This window comes from Vicia villosa, linkage group LG1 (assembly GCF_029867415.1).
Source record: "Vicia villosa cultivar HV-30 ecotype Madison, WI linkage group LG1, Vvil1.0, whole genome shotgun sequence".
Classification (NCBI taxonomy): domain Eukaryota; kingdom Viridiplantae; phylum Streptophyta; class Magnoliopsida; order Fabales; family Fabaceae; genus Vicia; species Vicia villosa.
Window position 1 is genome coordinate 75,810,253 of NC_081180.1, and position 15,969 is coordinate 75,826,221.

At 33.6% G+C, this 15,969-nt stretch overlaps 3 protein-coding genes across 3 annotated transcripts; 2 read left to right on the forward strand and 1 right to left on the reverse strand.

Moving 5' to 3' along the window:
- LOC131609904 (uncharacterized) lies at positions 1-767 on the forward strand. The gene has a single exon (XM_058881731.1). The coding sequence runs from the start codon at positions 112-114 to the stop codon at positions 676-678; it is 567 nt and encodes a 188-aa protein (XP_058737714.1). The 5' UTR covers positions 1-111; the 3' UTR covers positions 679-767.
- Positions 768-10,660: 9,893 nt separating this feature from the next.
- On the forward strand, positions 10,661-14,237 carry LOC131642592 (pentatricopeptide repeat-containing protein At5g04780, mitochondrial-like). Its single transcript, XM_058912827.1, has one exon. The coding sequence runs from the start codon at positions 10,805-10,807 to the stop codon at positions 13,388-13,390; it is 2,586 nt and encodes an 861-aa protein (XP_058768810.1). The 5' UTR covers positions 10,661-10,804; the 3' UTR covers positions 13,391-14,237.
- Positions 14,013-15,505, reverse strand: LOC131646237 (protein trichome birefringence-like 42). Its single transcript, XM_058916341.1, has 5 exons — positions 15,213-15,505; positions 14,930-15,104; positions 14,650-14,825; positions 14,401-14,553; positions 14,013-14,280 (listed from the first exon to the last, which is right to left on the reverse strand). Exons 1-5 carry the CDS (start codon positions 15,503-15,505, stop codon positions 14,013-14,015), a joined length of 1,065 nt encoding a protein of 354 aa, XP_058772324.1.
- Between the last annotated feature and the right edge of the window lie 464 nt (positions 15,506-15,969).

Genomic DNA, 15,969 nt, shown 5'->3' on the forward strand with positions numbered 1-15,969 from the left:
CCTTCGATTTCTCTTCAAACCCACCGTGTCAACTCGTGTTCAAACTCACACAAGTTAATAAACGCCACCGTTTTGCTTTTTTAATTCTCTTTTATTTTTTTATAATAAAAAATGGCTGATGAAAACAGTTGCAAGAAGCGGTTACGCAATGACTCGTCCGAGTCAGAGATTGAATCGTCCGAGGCAAAGCGACTCAGAGAGGATTTGCTTGAGTTCTTGAACGATTCCGATCCAACTCCTTCGACTCAAGAGCTTGATTCTGTTATGAAGAGCTTACAGGATGAGATCTCCGCGTCTTCCACTTCTAATTCCATCTCCATCCGTGTGACGTCAGATTCCGGCGAGTCTCAGGCTCAGATCGGGTATCTTCTGGAAGCTTCCGATGATGAACTCGGGCTTCCACCACCGGGATATCCTTCGGTTCATGAAGTTCGTGAAGTTCATGAAGAGAAGAAAGATGAAACTGATTTGGCCCGAGTTTTGTCTGACTCGTCCGGGATCGGTGAGTTATGGGAGTTTGAGAACCAGATCCCGAGTTATGACTCGTTTGATTTAGGAAACAGATTCGAAAGTTTTGGTTATGACTCGTTTGATGGGATTTTTAACCATTCAGATGTGTATTATGACTCGAACGAGTTTTCTGACTCGTGGCGGCACGGAACCTTGCCGGCACAATAGAAATTATGAAGAAAAAAAATTAAAAAAGGGAAAAGGAATTTTTTTTTTCCTTAATTAATCTATCTAATGGGATTTTTAAATTTCTTAGATATGTAAATTTTTAATTTTTTTTACTACTACTTTTTGTTCCCTTTTATTTGGACTAGGTTAGATAAAAGGGGATTATAGAATATATAATTATGAAGCTATGAATCATGCAACATGCGTTCATGGTGATGAAAATGGTTGTTTATTTATTTCTTCAGAATTATTAATACTTTTTATTTGAAGTTAAAAAATAAATGACAAAAATAAAATAAGAGGAAGAGATAAATTATAGTAGCACTTATATAGTTGTTTATATTTAAATTGATCCAATAATTCAAAAAACAAAAAGGAAAAAAAAAACTTAAGCATAAATTTGCTTTAAGTACTACTGGTCTTTTACTTATTGTTGTTTTTCTAAGCATAAATTTAATGGAATATTAACATAATCAATAATGTTGAAATTAAAAAAAAAAATCTTATAAAACTAGACTATTTATTTATATATAGAAAGATGAACTTAATTAAAGAGAAAGGGGAGGAGTAAAAAACCGCCTATTGGATCTGATTTTTTTCAACCAAAATGCGTATATAAATTATAATACTTTTTCTTAATGCATGAGATGATGTATTTGTCTATTGTTTATATATTTTTTAATAAAAATAGTGCAATAGTTGAATTTATACTTTTTAAATATGTTTTATAGTTAATGGATTATCATTTTTCTAAATATATTATTACATTGTAAAATGTCCAAACGTGAATCACACGTGTTTTAATCATTAGATTTTACTATTTTTTTCTTGACCAACCCTACAAAAAATATTCAAAAACTCTCATCTATCATTTTATTAAAATGATAAATATTGATATTGTTAGTATTATGCAAACCATGGATCTCCTTATCAAGCCATTTCTTAATCCTTTTATGAGCTATCAAAATTCGAGTCGTGATATCACTACTAAAAATAAGACATTTGGTTTTAAGATTTTACTTCAGGTATCAAGATAACTGATGTGAAAAATATTTGTCAAAAGATTTTACATCAGATTTTATAACAAATTGATGTGAAAAAAATTTAATTTAGTGATTTTACATCAGACATTTAACTCAAATGATGGAAAAAAAACGCGGTGGCAAACTTATAATTAAAAAGTTTACATCAGACTATATATATATATATATATATATATATATATATATATATATATATATATATATATATATATATATATATATATATATATATATATATATACCTATAATTTCCTATATGTATTATTAAAAAGTTTGCTATGATTATTTATTTTTGGTAGAAAGAAATTTTGGCACAAATCTTTTTTTTTTAAATATTTAATTTGTAAGAAATACATTATAGTGATAATCCCGCTTATAAAGATGATCACAAGAGTGCTTTCGTGCTCTAAATATTTCAAATTAATAAATGATTTTTTTTTTTAACTTTTAAGGTTGAAGTATGAATAAATAGTTTTTTGGGCCAAATAATCTACCATATTCCCAATGAGTATGTGGGAGTACGAGGATGACTGGTCCCTCTTTCTAATTTGAAGGAATGGTTTCCTCTTTTACCAAGAGGAGCAAAAGTGACATTCTCTTGGAAAATTATTTTTTCTACGCAATGACGAGGAGATTAGGTGGTACGCATGAGTCCAGGTGGAGTGACCTGAGGTCGCGCTCGCCCATTCTCCCAATGACCTTTCATAACTTCTTTGGGATTTTTAAGCTATGAGCTACATCTCTCCATGTCCAATAAAATTATCTCACTCCACAGTCCCTCAAACACGAGGTCTAAAAAAGGAGAAGTGATTAAATTAGATATGCAATGATTTCTCTAAACCTGCGACGGCGAGTCCCTAAAGTGTTGTTTGGAGGCAAGACCCTTAAGCGCTGTTTGGGGCGAGTGAAATTGCTCTGCCTCCTAGGGTTTTCCTTAGTTTATGCTTTACTGCTTGTCAATTTAGTATTTTGGTGTATTTGTCGTGATTGAGTCTCATCACATAGTTGCACATTCTAGGGTTTAATGCTAAATCATTTTTATGCATGCATAAATCAAACTATTTTCTTAAAGTTAACACAATATATTCCTAGTCAATTAGTTGGAGATTTGGATCAATAAGCACATTAGAACATAATTCAAATTGTCCTAAGTCTCGATTAAATCAATACTTTTTTTTTTGTTAAAATTTTAATTTTTCAAAGTATATTTTCTGGGTTGCAAATTTTGGATTTTGGTTATGTAATCTTAATTCAAATCATGGATTTGTATGACTCGAATTACATGACTCGAATCATGAAAAGCTTGATTCGAATCATAGAAACAATTTTTCTTGGTTTTTTATTCTTGATTCAAAGCATCCTCTCTTGACTTAACTCACACCATTTGCCCCTGACTTGAATTAAATGTGTATTTTCTCTCATTTTTGTGCCATATCTCCAACACAGATAGAAATCATTTTTCAAAATCCCTCTCATAACATTATATGATTTAGAACACACAACACATTTTTCTCTCAACCTTTCAAAATAACATTTTGAGTTTTGTTTTGACTTTGCAACCAAAATTTCTCTTCATCTTCAACCTCTAGCTTTTACCATTATTGTTTGGACTAACTTTTCAACCAAGGGTGTGGCATTTGATTGGGGAGGTTTGTTTTGTGATTAATGTTTTGTGAAGATTTCAATATTTCAGGCTGGCATATTTTTGTGGTTGTGGCTAGGATTGACAATCTAGTTGTGAAAAAGAAGGAGTTTTTTCTCCAAGATTGCTTCGTTAGAGTTGTGTGGAAGCTACTATGGACATACCTGGAGTTCCTATTACCTTCATACAAATTAAGGCTTAGTCAAGGAACCGGTAGGACTTAGGAGAAGTAGCCGAGAAACGAATGTTTGGAGCAGAAATTTTGAATTTGAAAGGTTGAAGTCGAGATCGAGTAGAATTTTGAATCTTGCAGAGACCAAATTCATACGCTATATACATTCAAAGATAAGATTCAGACAGAAGATTGTTTAATTTTCAACATCATCTTGAATCTCTTAACAATATTAAAATACCTTATTAAAATTGTCAAAATCATAGTGGAAGACTAAAAAATTTTGTTAGGAATCCATTGGATTGTGGGGTAGGCATAAAGCAAGGACAAACATGATGAACCACTATAAATCCAACATACCCTCTCTCTCTCACTCATATTTTGTTTAGAATCATATGTTTAGATTTAACGTTTTCTTAGATATCACATGTTGTTGTTAGGTTTTACCGCATTCATAGTGATATCATGGATAAGAATTAGGTCTGTGTTAGATCAAGGTCCTAAACATTTTTACTTTTGATTAAATCTGAAAAAATCTAATAATATATTTCTTATTTAATCGTTAAGTTTCTTCTCGCGAATCTATAAGAAGAATATGGGTAACAATGATCTGAAGGGAGAGTACAATAGATCCTCAATATTTAAAGGAAAAAACCATGCTTATCGTTGTTTTGGGCATGTCAGTAACCTCCACTTAAATACGGTAACAGATTGATAACCCCTTGGATGCTGTAAAGGCTAAATGTCATTGGATGCAGCCTTCCAAATTTCGAGATGTGAAGCTCACCCCGACTTTTGGACCTGTCCCAGAATAGGAAAAATCTGAGATATGCATAAGCCTCACTGTTTGGCCTCATAAAAAATCTTGGGATGTACAGAAGATGATAAAGATATGTTAAAAAGGTGATAAAATTTTATGTTGTAAACAATTCTGATTGTGCTTGTTAGTAATACATTATAGTGATAATCCGCTTACAAAGATCATCATAAGAGAACTTACGTGCTCTAAATATTTCAAATTAATGAATGATTTCTAAGCTTTAGGGTTGAAATATTAATAGATAGTTTTTTGGGCCAAATAATCTACCATTTTCCCAACGAGTATGTAGGAGTAGAAGGATGACTAGTCCCTCTTCCTGACTTGGAGAGATGGTTTCCTCTATTACCAGGAGGAGCAAAAGTGACCTTCTTTTGGAAAATAACTTTTGCCACGTACTGGCAAGAATATTAGGTGGTAGGCATGAGTCTAGGTCGGGTGACCTGGGGTCGCGCTCGCCCACTCTCCCAATGACCTTTCATAATTTCTTTGGGTTTTTTAGGCTATTTGCTACAACTTTCCATGTCTAATGAAATTATCCCAGTCATCAGTCTCTCAAGCACGAGGTCTGGAAAAGGTGAAGTGATTAAATTAGATATGCACTGATTTCTTAAAAACCTACGACGATAAGTATCTAAAGTGTTTCTTAGAGGCAAGACCCTTAAGTGCTGTTTGGGGCAAGTGAAGTCGCTCTGCCTCCTAGGATTTTCCCAAGTTAATGTTTTGTGAATTTAGTATTTTTGTTTATTTGTCATAATTGAGTCTCATCACATAGTTGCGCATTCTAGGGTGTAATGCTAAATCATTTTTACGCATTCAAAAATTAAACTATTTTCTTAAAGTCAACACAAAAATTCCTAGTCAATTAGTTGGAGGTTTGGATCGTGAAACACATTAGAGCATAATTCAAATTGTGCAAAGTCTCGATTGAAATCAATACTTTATTTTTGTTAAAATTTGAATTTTTTAAAGTGTATTCAAATTAGGAAATTGGCAGACTCAAATCAAATTGAATGTGAGAAATCAGATTTTGTTTCTAAGTGTTTGATTCGAAGTGTTTGATTCAAATTACAGAAAAGTGTGACTCAAATCAAATATGGACTCTACAAAATAGGACTTTTCTATTGAGTGGTTGATTCAAATCAAAGAAAAGTTTGACTCAAATCAAAGAGGTTTTGATTCGGATCTTAAAAAAGCTTGACTCAATCAAATCTTGGTTGCAAATTTTGGATTTTGGTTATGTAATCTTAATTCGAATCATTGATTTGTTTGACTCGAATCTAGAAAAGCTTGATTCAAATCATAGATACAATTTTTCTTGGTTTTTTATTCTTTAGGGCTGGAAATGAGTCGAGTCGAGTCGAACTCGCATCAGCTCAGTTTGACTCGTTAAGAATTGGCCGAGTTCGAGTTTAAGACGAACTTTTTTTTCCGGCTCAAACTCGACTCGTTAGGAATTGACCGAGTTTGAGTTCGAGTTCGAGTTAATCACGAACTTTTTTTCAGCTCAAACTCGACTTGTTAGAAGTTTACGAACATCTCGGTTCAACTCGTTAGATTACACTTGTTAGGTTCAACTCGCTTATTTCACGGACTTAAAAGTAATTTTTTAAAGTATATATATATATATATATATATATATATATATATATATATATATATATATATATATATATATATATATATATATATATATATATATATATTTGACATTTTAAATTAATATTTTAAAATGAAAAATATAGAAATAAATTAAAAGTTATAAGATTGAAATTTATACGATGTTAATTTTAATTGTATAATTATTTGTAGAAATATTTTTCTCACTTGAGAATATAAATTATCAATTATAACCGTTAGATTAAAATAAAATATGATACTAAGATTTAGAGCAAATCTTAAAACCTACTCTTAAAGACAATATAATCTATCTCATATATAATCGAGATGACTCATGAATCTAACGAGTCGAACTATGTATAGTTCAAGTTCAGCATATTTAGTTAACGAACTTAGTTTTTAGCTCATACTCAGCTCATTTGGTTCATGAACCTAGTTCAACGATTTAATTTCCGAATCGAGTTTCGAACTATTTTCGAGTTAGTTTAGTTCATTGCCAGCCCTATTATTCTTGATTTAAATCATCCACTCTTGACTCAACTCACACCATTTGCTCTTGACTTGAATCAAATGTGTATTTTCTCTCATTTTTGTGTCATATCTCCAACACATATAGAAATCATTTTTCGAAATCCCTCCCATAACATTACATGATTTAGAACACACAACACATTTTTCTCTCAACCTTTCAAAAAACATTTTGAGTTTTGTTTTGACTTTGCAACCAAAATTTATCTTCATCTTCAACCTCTAGCTTTTACCAATATTATTTGGACTAACTTTTCAACCAAGGGTGTGACATTTTATTGGGGAGGTTCGTTTTGTGATTATTGTTTTGTGAATATTTGAGGATTTCAGGTCGGCATATTTTTGTGGTTGTGACTAGGATTGACAATCTAGTTGTGAAAAAGGAGTTTTTTCTCCAAGATTGCTTCGGTAGAGCTGTGTGGAAGCTACTATAGACATTTCTGGAGTTTCTATTACCTTCATACAAATTAAGGCTTAGTCAATGAATCGATAGGACTTCGGAGAAGTGGCCGAGGAACGGACGTTTAGAGCAAAAATTTTGAATTTGAAAGGTTGAAGGCAAGATCGAGTAGAATTTTGAATCTTGCAGTGACTAATTTCATACGCTATATACATTCAAAGATAAGATTCATATTGAAGATTGTTTAATTTTCAACATTATCTTAAATCTCTTGACAATATTAAAATACCCAGTTAAAATTGTCAAAATCATATTGGAAGACTACAAAATTTCATTAGGAATCCATTGGATTCTGGAGTAGGCACAAAGCGAGGACAAACTTGCTGAACCACTATAAATCCAACATACCCCCCCTCTCTCTGTCTCTCTCTTATATTTTATTTAGAATCATATGTTTAGATTTAATGTTTTCTTATATATTGTGTGTTATTAGGTTTTACCAACTCCATAGTTATTTCATGGTTAAGGATTTAGTCTGTGTTAGATCAAGATCCTAAATATTTTTTACTTTTGATTAAATCTTAAAAATTATAATAATATATTTCTTTAAATCATAAAGTTTCAGTTTACACATCTCGTGTAAAATTAAGTTAAGTTAATTGAAGCGTTGATTGATTTAGTCTATTCATCTTTCGTCCATTACTGGTAGGTTTAAGTGTATACTACGATAAATCCAATAACATATATTATGTATGAAAATTTTGCTATGACATGCGATTTCGCTAAACTCTGATTTAAAAAAGAAAGGTTTTTTAATTTGGTCTTTTTAGGAACGATCTATTCAACCCCCTTTCTAGACCATTCGAGTCCATATTCTTCCCCAACAGTTAGCTTTAGAGCCGGTCTTTTTATCAGGTCTAACGACTACAAAAGAGAATATGGATAACACTCATATGAAGGGAGCTTTCGATAGATCCTCAATTTTTAAAGGTGAAAACTATGCTTATTGGAAAGATACTATGTATGTTCATGATATGCCAATAGATGAACTGATTTTGATAACTATCACAGACGAACCTTTTATCCTTAAAAGTAATGTCAATGGCATATCTACTATACTGTCCTCAAAGGATTTAACATATGACAAAAATAAAATGGCATCTTATGACTTAAAGATGAGAAACATACTCATTTTTACGTAAAGCGCGAGAGTGTATTACTCATTTTCACATCATAAGACTCCATAATCAATATGGAATGACTCCATACACAAGAGGGGGGGGGGGTTGAATTGTGGAGGTTTAAAAAACAATTTTTTAAGACAGTTTTTTTCCAAAATAGAGTTTGAAAACATTTTAATAAAAATGTTTGAATATACAACAAAAATAAAAGAGTTAAGGGAAAAGAGATAACACTAAAGATTTATAGAGGTTCGGTCTTAAAGAAGTGAACTACTCCTCTCCCCTAAAACTGATCTTGAGAGTATCAAATAATAATTCAGATCTTTTAGAAGGTTAAACCCATGAACCCCCTTGTACAAGGAAAATGAAGTTTCAAGTCAACTTCCAACCACACAACGAATTGAGGAATGAAGCACAGTTAATCTTCAAGCCAAATAATGGATGGAGTTTCAAGCGATTAGTCTCTAAGCCAAACTGAGATTTTGCACATGTTGATCTCGAACCAATTTGGTGTTTTAAATTGGTTATCCTCTGAATCGAATCGGGGTTTAATTTAGGTTGACCATGAACTGAACTTAGATTTTTACTGGGCCGATCTCGAACCTACTGAGCTTTTGTATAGACTGAACTAAAAAACTGAGTGAGATTTTATAATACAATAATCTCCAATCGAATGAGCTTTTATATTGGGCTAAACTCAAGAAAAAATGTGAAGATTTTTCACTGATTATTCTTCACGAACCATAAAGGAAAGATTTTCTTCAAGTAGCGGAACTCACAAACCAAACAGAGACTTATACTAATTCTCAAAGAGCTTTTACGTTGGTTTATCTCCAAACCAAAACAAACATTTCCTAAAGAAGAATAATTTACTCAAGAGGAAAGATAACTCTTGATAAATTTTACAATAAATCCCTCACCTAGAACAACTTCCTCACAAAACTCAAGAACACTTTCAAAGAGCTACGGTTAAAAATATGTGAGAGAAAGAAAAATATTTTGGAGAGATTGAGAAAGAGAAAAAAGTGAGGAGTATCATGTTTTCTTGATGTATTGAAATGAAAGGGAAACCCACTATTTGTAGGGCAAGAGATGGTTCATTTTAGGAAACAATCCACAGGAAAAATAAATGTCACAGCTAATCGATTAGGTATTTTGGAAGATTTAGATACGGAGCCGTTACCATTCATTAAGATATTGTCATAATCGATTATGGACTTGATTCACACTCATCTAGGTATTTGTTATAATAGATTAGACCATTCAAAAACTTGTCTTAATCAATTTGACTATTTCCAAAAACAACCGACTAGACTCCAAAAATAATTTGGTGATTTTAATTTAAAGAGAGAGGATTGTAGTGAAGATGCAAGAGCATGAGAAACAACATATTCGGGATGCAAAAGGCATTGAGAAGAAGAAGTCAGGAGGTCAACATAATTTGGATTGTATTGATATTGTTGTATAGTTAGGATTGCATGGTTGTACTGACATTGTTGTATAGTTAGGATTATTCATAGATTGAATATAAAATGCTAGTTAATTGTAAAAATGAAGTATCTTCCTTCAAATCTTTTGTGAAAACACATTATTTTTGAAAAAATTAAAAAAAAACTACTAACTTTATGATTTAGGGATAAAATTGTTGGGTATATGGGGTGATAGGACCAACTTGACGGGTGCGAGATAAAGACAATTTCTTTATAGACCCCCAAGAGGTGAAAACTCTACTGGAAACTCCAAAATACCCTTCGAAGATGCATCTCTGAAAACACAAAAAATTGGGATTTTGGTTTATTCGGAGATGCATCTCCGAAAACACCCAAAAAAATTGGGATTTTGGTTAATTCGGATATGCATCTCCGAAAACACCTATTTTTAAGTGTTTTCGGATATGCATCTCCGAAAGCACCTAAATTTCAGACCTTTTTCCTTCATCTGCTTTCTCAGTCTATCAACATTTTCCCACTCTCCTTCCTCTGCATAAATATTTGAGAGCAGAACATGATATCCTGCCATTCTTTTCTCCCTACCCATGTTCAACAATTTGTTGGCAACAACTTTTCCCAATTCAAAATGCCCATGATTTTAACAAGACGCAAGAATAGATCTCCATATTTCCATGCTGTTACCATCCTCACCCAGTCCCTTAACAAACTCATAGGCTTCAACCACCCTCCCTAACATGTCGGTAACACAACAAAAATGTTCCATTGAAGGCTTTGTCAAAGCTTTGTTGGTTTGTTTTTTATTTTCTGCATTAGACAATATTTCGGATGTGGATCTCCGAAATCTCCTAAGGGGGGTGATTTCGGATGTGCACATCCGAAGTCACTTTTATTTTTAAAAAACAGGTGTCTTCGGAAGTGCATCTCCGAATGTACTTCTTTTTCTAAAAAAAATGGTATTTTCGGAAGTGCACATCCGAAATCTCTTTTTTTCCAGAAAAAGATGCATTCGGATATACACTTCCGAAAAATAAGGGCGTTTTGGAATTTCGCCGCAGATTTCTAAGAAGCCATGGAGGTCTATAAAGAAATTGTGGAGATAAATTCTTCTAACACACTCCCCAACTTGGGCCTAGCATAAATCTTCAGAGCCCATCTTCGGCCCATAAAAAAACTAATCTTCATTCCTTCCACGTACCCATCGTCTCTGACTCGCTCTGTCTCTCACAATTCCGCCTTTGACTCGTCCGAGTCAACCCGACCCTCACTTCATGCATGGAACTTCACACCCACTTGAGCAAGTTTGCATTTTCCCGCCACCCAAATCTCAGAAAACATTTGACAACACTCTATTCTAGCTCTCGTTGTTTTGGGCATGCCCGTAACCTGCTTGATCAAAGTACTGAACCAAGTACAGTTGTTTCTTGGTCTGCATTAATATCTCGCCATGTGCAAAATGGGTTTCATAAAGAGGCCTTATTGGCATTTAATGAGATGTGTACATTGGGACTTAAGTGTAATGAATTTACTTTCCCAAGTGTGCTCAAAGCATGCTCAATCAAGAAGGATTTGAATATGGGGAAAAAGGTTCATGCCATGACTGTGGTCTCAGGGTTTGAGTCTGATGCTTTTGTTTCCAACACTTTGGTTGTTATGTATGCTAAATGTGGGGATTTTATTGATTCTAAGAAATTGTTTGGTATGATTTTGGAGCCGGGTGTTGTTTCTTGGAATGTCATGTTTTCTTGTCATGTGCAGAGTGATTTCTTAGGTGAAGCTGTTGATTTATTTAAACGAATGCTTGAGAGTGAAGTAAGACCTAACGAGTTCAGTCTTTCGATTATATTGAATGCCTGTGCTGGATTGCGGGATGGGAGTCTTGGAAGGACGGTTCATGGTGTTTTAATGAAGCTTGGACATGGTTTGGATCAATTTTCTACGAATGCATTGGTTGATATGTATGCTAAAGCGGGGAGGATTGAAGATGCTGTTGCTATTTTTCGAGAAATTATACACCCTGATACTGTTTCTTGGAATGCAGTTATTGCTGGTTGTGTTCTTCATGATTATAATGAATTGGCTTTGATACTGTTGAATGAAATGAAAAAGTCGGGAACTTGTTGTCCCAATGTGTTTACATTATCAAGTGCCTTGAAAGCTTGTGCTGCAATGGGGTTTAAGGATTTAGGTAGACAGATACATTCTTGTTTGGTAAAGATTGATACTGATTCAGATTTGTTTGTGGCTGTTGGGCTAATAGATTTGTATTCCAAGTGTGAGATGATGGATGATGCAAGAAGAGCTTATGATTTGATGCCAACAAAGAAGGATAGTATTTCATGGAATGCTTTGATCTCCGGTTACTCGCAGTGTGGTGATGACTTACAAGCAGTCTCAATTTTTTTCAAAATGTGCCATGAAAATATTGAGTTCAATCAAACTACTTTGTCGACGGTTCTTAAATCTGTGGCCAGCTTGCAGGCAATTAAGGTGTGCAAGCAAATTCATACAATTTCTATAAAGTCTGGAATTTATTCGGATTTCTATGTTATAAACAGTCTTCTTGACACTTATGGAAAATGTAGTCATATAGACGAAGCATCTAAAATATTCGAAGAGCGCACTTGGGAAGATTTGGTGGCTTACACATCCATGATAACGGCATATTCTCAGTATGGGGATGGAGAGGAGGCTTTAAAGCTATATTTGCAAATGCAGGTTGCAGACATCAAGCCGGATCCGTTTGTCTGCAGTTCTCTTTTAAATGCTTGTGCAAACTTGTCGGCATATGAGCAAGGGAAGCAACTACATGTCCATGCCATTAAGTTTGGATTTATGTCTGATATTTTTGCCAGTAATTCTCTTGTTAATATGTATGCAAAATGTGGAAGCATAGAGGATGCTGGTTGCGCCTTTTCCGAGATACAGCAGAGAGGAATCGTCTCATGGTCTGCAATGATTGGAGGGCTGGCTCAACATGGACATGGTAAAGAGGCTCTTAAGTTGTTCAATCAAATGCTTGAAGATTGCGTGTCACCAAACCATATTACATTGGTCAGTGTTCTCTGTGCATGTAATCATGCTGGTTTGGTAAATGAGGGGAAACAATATTTTGAAACAATGGAAGAAAAGTTTGGAATCAAACCTACACAAGAGCATTATGCTTGCATGATCGATCTCCTTGGAAGATCAGGGAAACTAAATGAAGCTGTGGAGCTTATGAATTCCATTCCATTTGAAGCTGATGGATCGGTTTGGGGGGCCCTTCTTGGTGCTGCAAGAATCCATAAAAATGTTGAACTTGGTAAGAAAGCTGCAGAGATGCTTTTTGCTCTTGAGCCAGACAAATCTGGTACTCATGTTCTCCTTGCAAACATTTATGCATCAGCAGGGATGTGGGAAAATGTTGCTAATGTTAGAAAAGTTATGAAAAACAGCAATGTGAAAAAGGAACCCGGAATGAGTTGGATTGAGGTCAAAGACAAGATACACACTTTCATCGTTGGAGATAGAAATCATTCTAGAAGTGATGAAATATATGCTAAATTGGACGAATTAAACGACCTTCTAAGTAAAGCTGGATACAGTCCCGTCACAGAGATTGATATACATAATGTGAACCAAAGTGAAAAGGAAAAGCTATTATATCATCATAGTGAGAAACTTGCTGTAGCTTTTGGATTAATAGCTACACCACATGGAGCTCCAATAAGAGTAAAAAAGAATTTGAGAGTTTGTGTTGACTGCCACACTTTTCTCAAATTTGTAACTAAGATTGTTTCAAGGCAAATTGTTGTTAGAGATATTAATAGATTCCATCATTTTAAAGATGGAAGATGTTCTTGTGGTGATTATTGGTAATATCATTAAGATGACTCATTCATTATATACACATACATGGAAAATGCTGATTCTTACCAACTTGGTTGTAAATCAAGCATACTGATGACACGGTGGTCCAACGTGGAAAAGAAAGGAATTGCTCAGCTTTGCCATCTTCCTCGATCACGACAACACCTCCGTATCTAACCTCACCGGCCTTTCAGACGTAAAGACGACATTGCCAGATTTCCAATTGTTGCTGAGGATTATCATTCAATTTTTGTTGTTGTGGAGTATTCAATATGCGGGGGAAGGCTTGTGAGGCGGTGATTGATACTATGAGCAGTTCTGTTGGCCCTTTGAGACCCATTGGTCAATGAAGGGCGACGCCGCGACGGGTAAGGGAATCAATTTTGTTCATATAAATTGTATCAATTATTTCAACTTATGAACTAATATTGCAGAAGTTTCCTCAAACTGTTTTTGTGAGGATTATGTACTTCCACACACCCCTATTGCTTGTAAAATAATTACAAAGGGAGGTTCAAACATAGTAATAGTAATATATTTTGTCTACAATCCAAATTTACGAGTCTTGTCTCCTCAATAGGAATAAAAAAAACATAAACTAGAGCTACTACAAACGATGCTAATACTAATACTAAATTCCAAGTAAAACAGCATACAAAATTTCATTCCAAGTATCAGGAGCACCAGCCAGACACCAATGACTACAATCATCATAAGAAGTCCCTAGTCCAGTGTATATAGAAGGGTGACCATCTATCCTCAATTGAGTTTGCAAAGTAATGTCAAGCCAATAAACATCACTTTTCATGTTACTCAAAACATTCTTAACAACCTCTACACCAGGATAACTTGGTTTTGTTCCTTCCTCTGGCTCAGTTCGTCCCATACAATCATTTTCCCTTAAAAAATTCAACAACCATTATAAATCGTGTTAAGAATCCTATTTATAAGAAAACATTGACTCATAAGTAGGACCAGAGGGGTTATATTTTACAAAGAATAGTTAAAACTAAACTAACCCTGCATGTGCTGCAGCAATTCCTTGGAATATAACACTAGTCTTTGATGGATCAATGTTAGAATCAATCCAATTAGACCAAGTGGTTAACCCAATCTTAAAAGCTTCCATCTTATCCATGCCTTCTATTATCTCATTTCCCAATTGAAAAAATCTGTCAAAATCAAAGAGTAACACACACATTTGAATTCTCTTTATCACAAATTTTGTTCAAATTATTGTAAAAGTTTGTAGCTAAAAACTTTCCTACGTTTGAGTTTTTCCGGTGTGAAACCACCAATGATAGGTATTGAAAATCAAAACATCTCCATGCCACAAATTTCCAGAACTAATAGAATCAAGCTTTAAAATTCTTCCTTTTCTGATATCGCGAAACGTATCCACTAAGTAACCATCTTTCACCCACATTATTGAAACTTCATAGTCCTATATAACACATAATAGTAACAACGGAACAAAGTTATAAATTAAGCTAATTAATAAATCAATCTTAATCAAGTTTCGAAAATACTGGAACTAAACAAGAATACCGGAAATGAGAACATAGAAAGATGTTTGGTTATTCTTGTCAAAGTGTAATTTGATTCTGGAACGGAAATGTGAAGCATGCAAGCGAGTGATTGCCACATATTGTCACTTATAGAATCTCCTATAAATGTTATATTCTTCCCTCTATATGTCTCCAAGAATTTCACACCATCAAACCTGTTAATCAGCATCACTAACTATAATCACGGACACAGACAATGTAACACTGTCATGAACAATTTTTTTCAGAGATTTTGATGCTATAGAAAACACTAATAATGTTACCTTGGAATATCACAATCAAAAGGTTTCCATCGATATTTGAGGTAAACTTGATCAATTCTACCATTTTTGAGACAGTCATATCCTTGCACAATGAAAGGACAATCACTTGAGGCATCATAAAGAGGATAGTAAGGATCATCAACAACCCATTTTCCATTAGAATAATCACAATGATTTAATTGGTTTTTTTGGAAGGCATTGACATGAACATGGTAGAGTGAAAGTGTTACTACTATCCACAGAACAAGAACAAAAGTCTGTGGTAGAAGATGTAACAAGAAATCAAATGTCATTTGAAACTGTCTGAAATCTTTTTCAGATCATGATCAAATGCCATATGTATAGGTGGGAATGTAATAATAACAATAACATTGATCCGTTAGTTACGTGAGAGTGTCAAATGTTTTGTAGAAAATAAAATTATTAATAATTAAAATATTTAAAATATATATTAATAATATTTGTTGTAATTCACAAATTAGTCTTTAAAAGTGTTAATTCGATTTATTTATAATTATGTCATATTATATATGAATAATATTAGAGTAACTTTTTTTACATGGACATTATGAACTAATATAAAAAGATAGAAAACCTAAATTTAAATAGTCACCCACGATTTACAAACTTTAAGACTTGTGTTATAAGACCCATAGGTTGTCATTATTATGAACTAACAAATTAGTCAATAGTTTTATATAACACTTTAAAAAGATATATGAGTTTAAAGACACTACTCTGTCATACGAAAACAGTT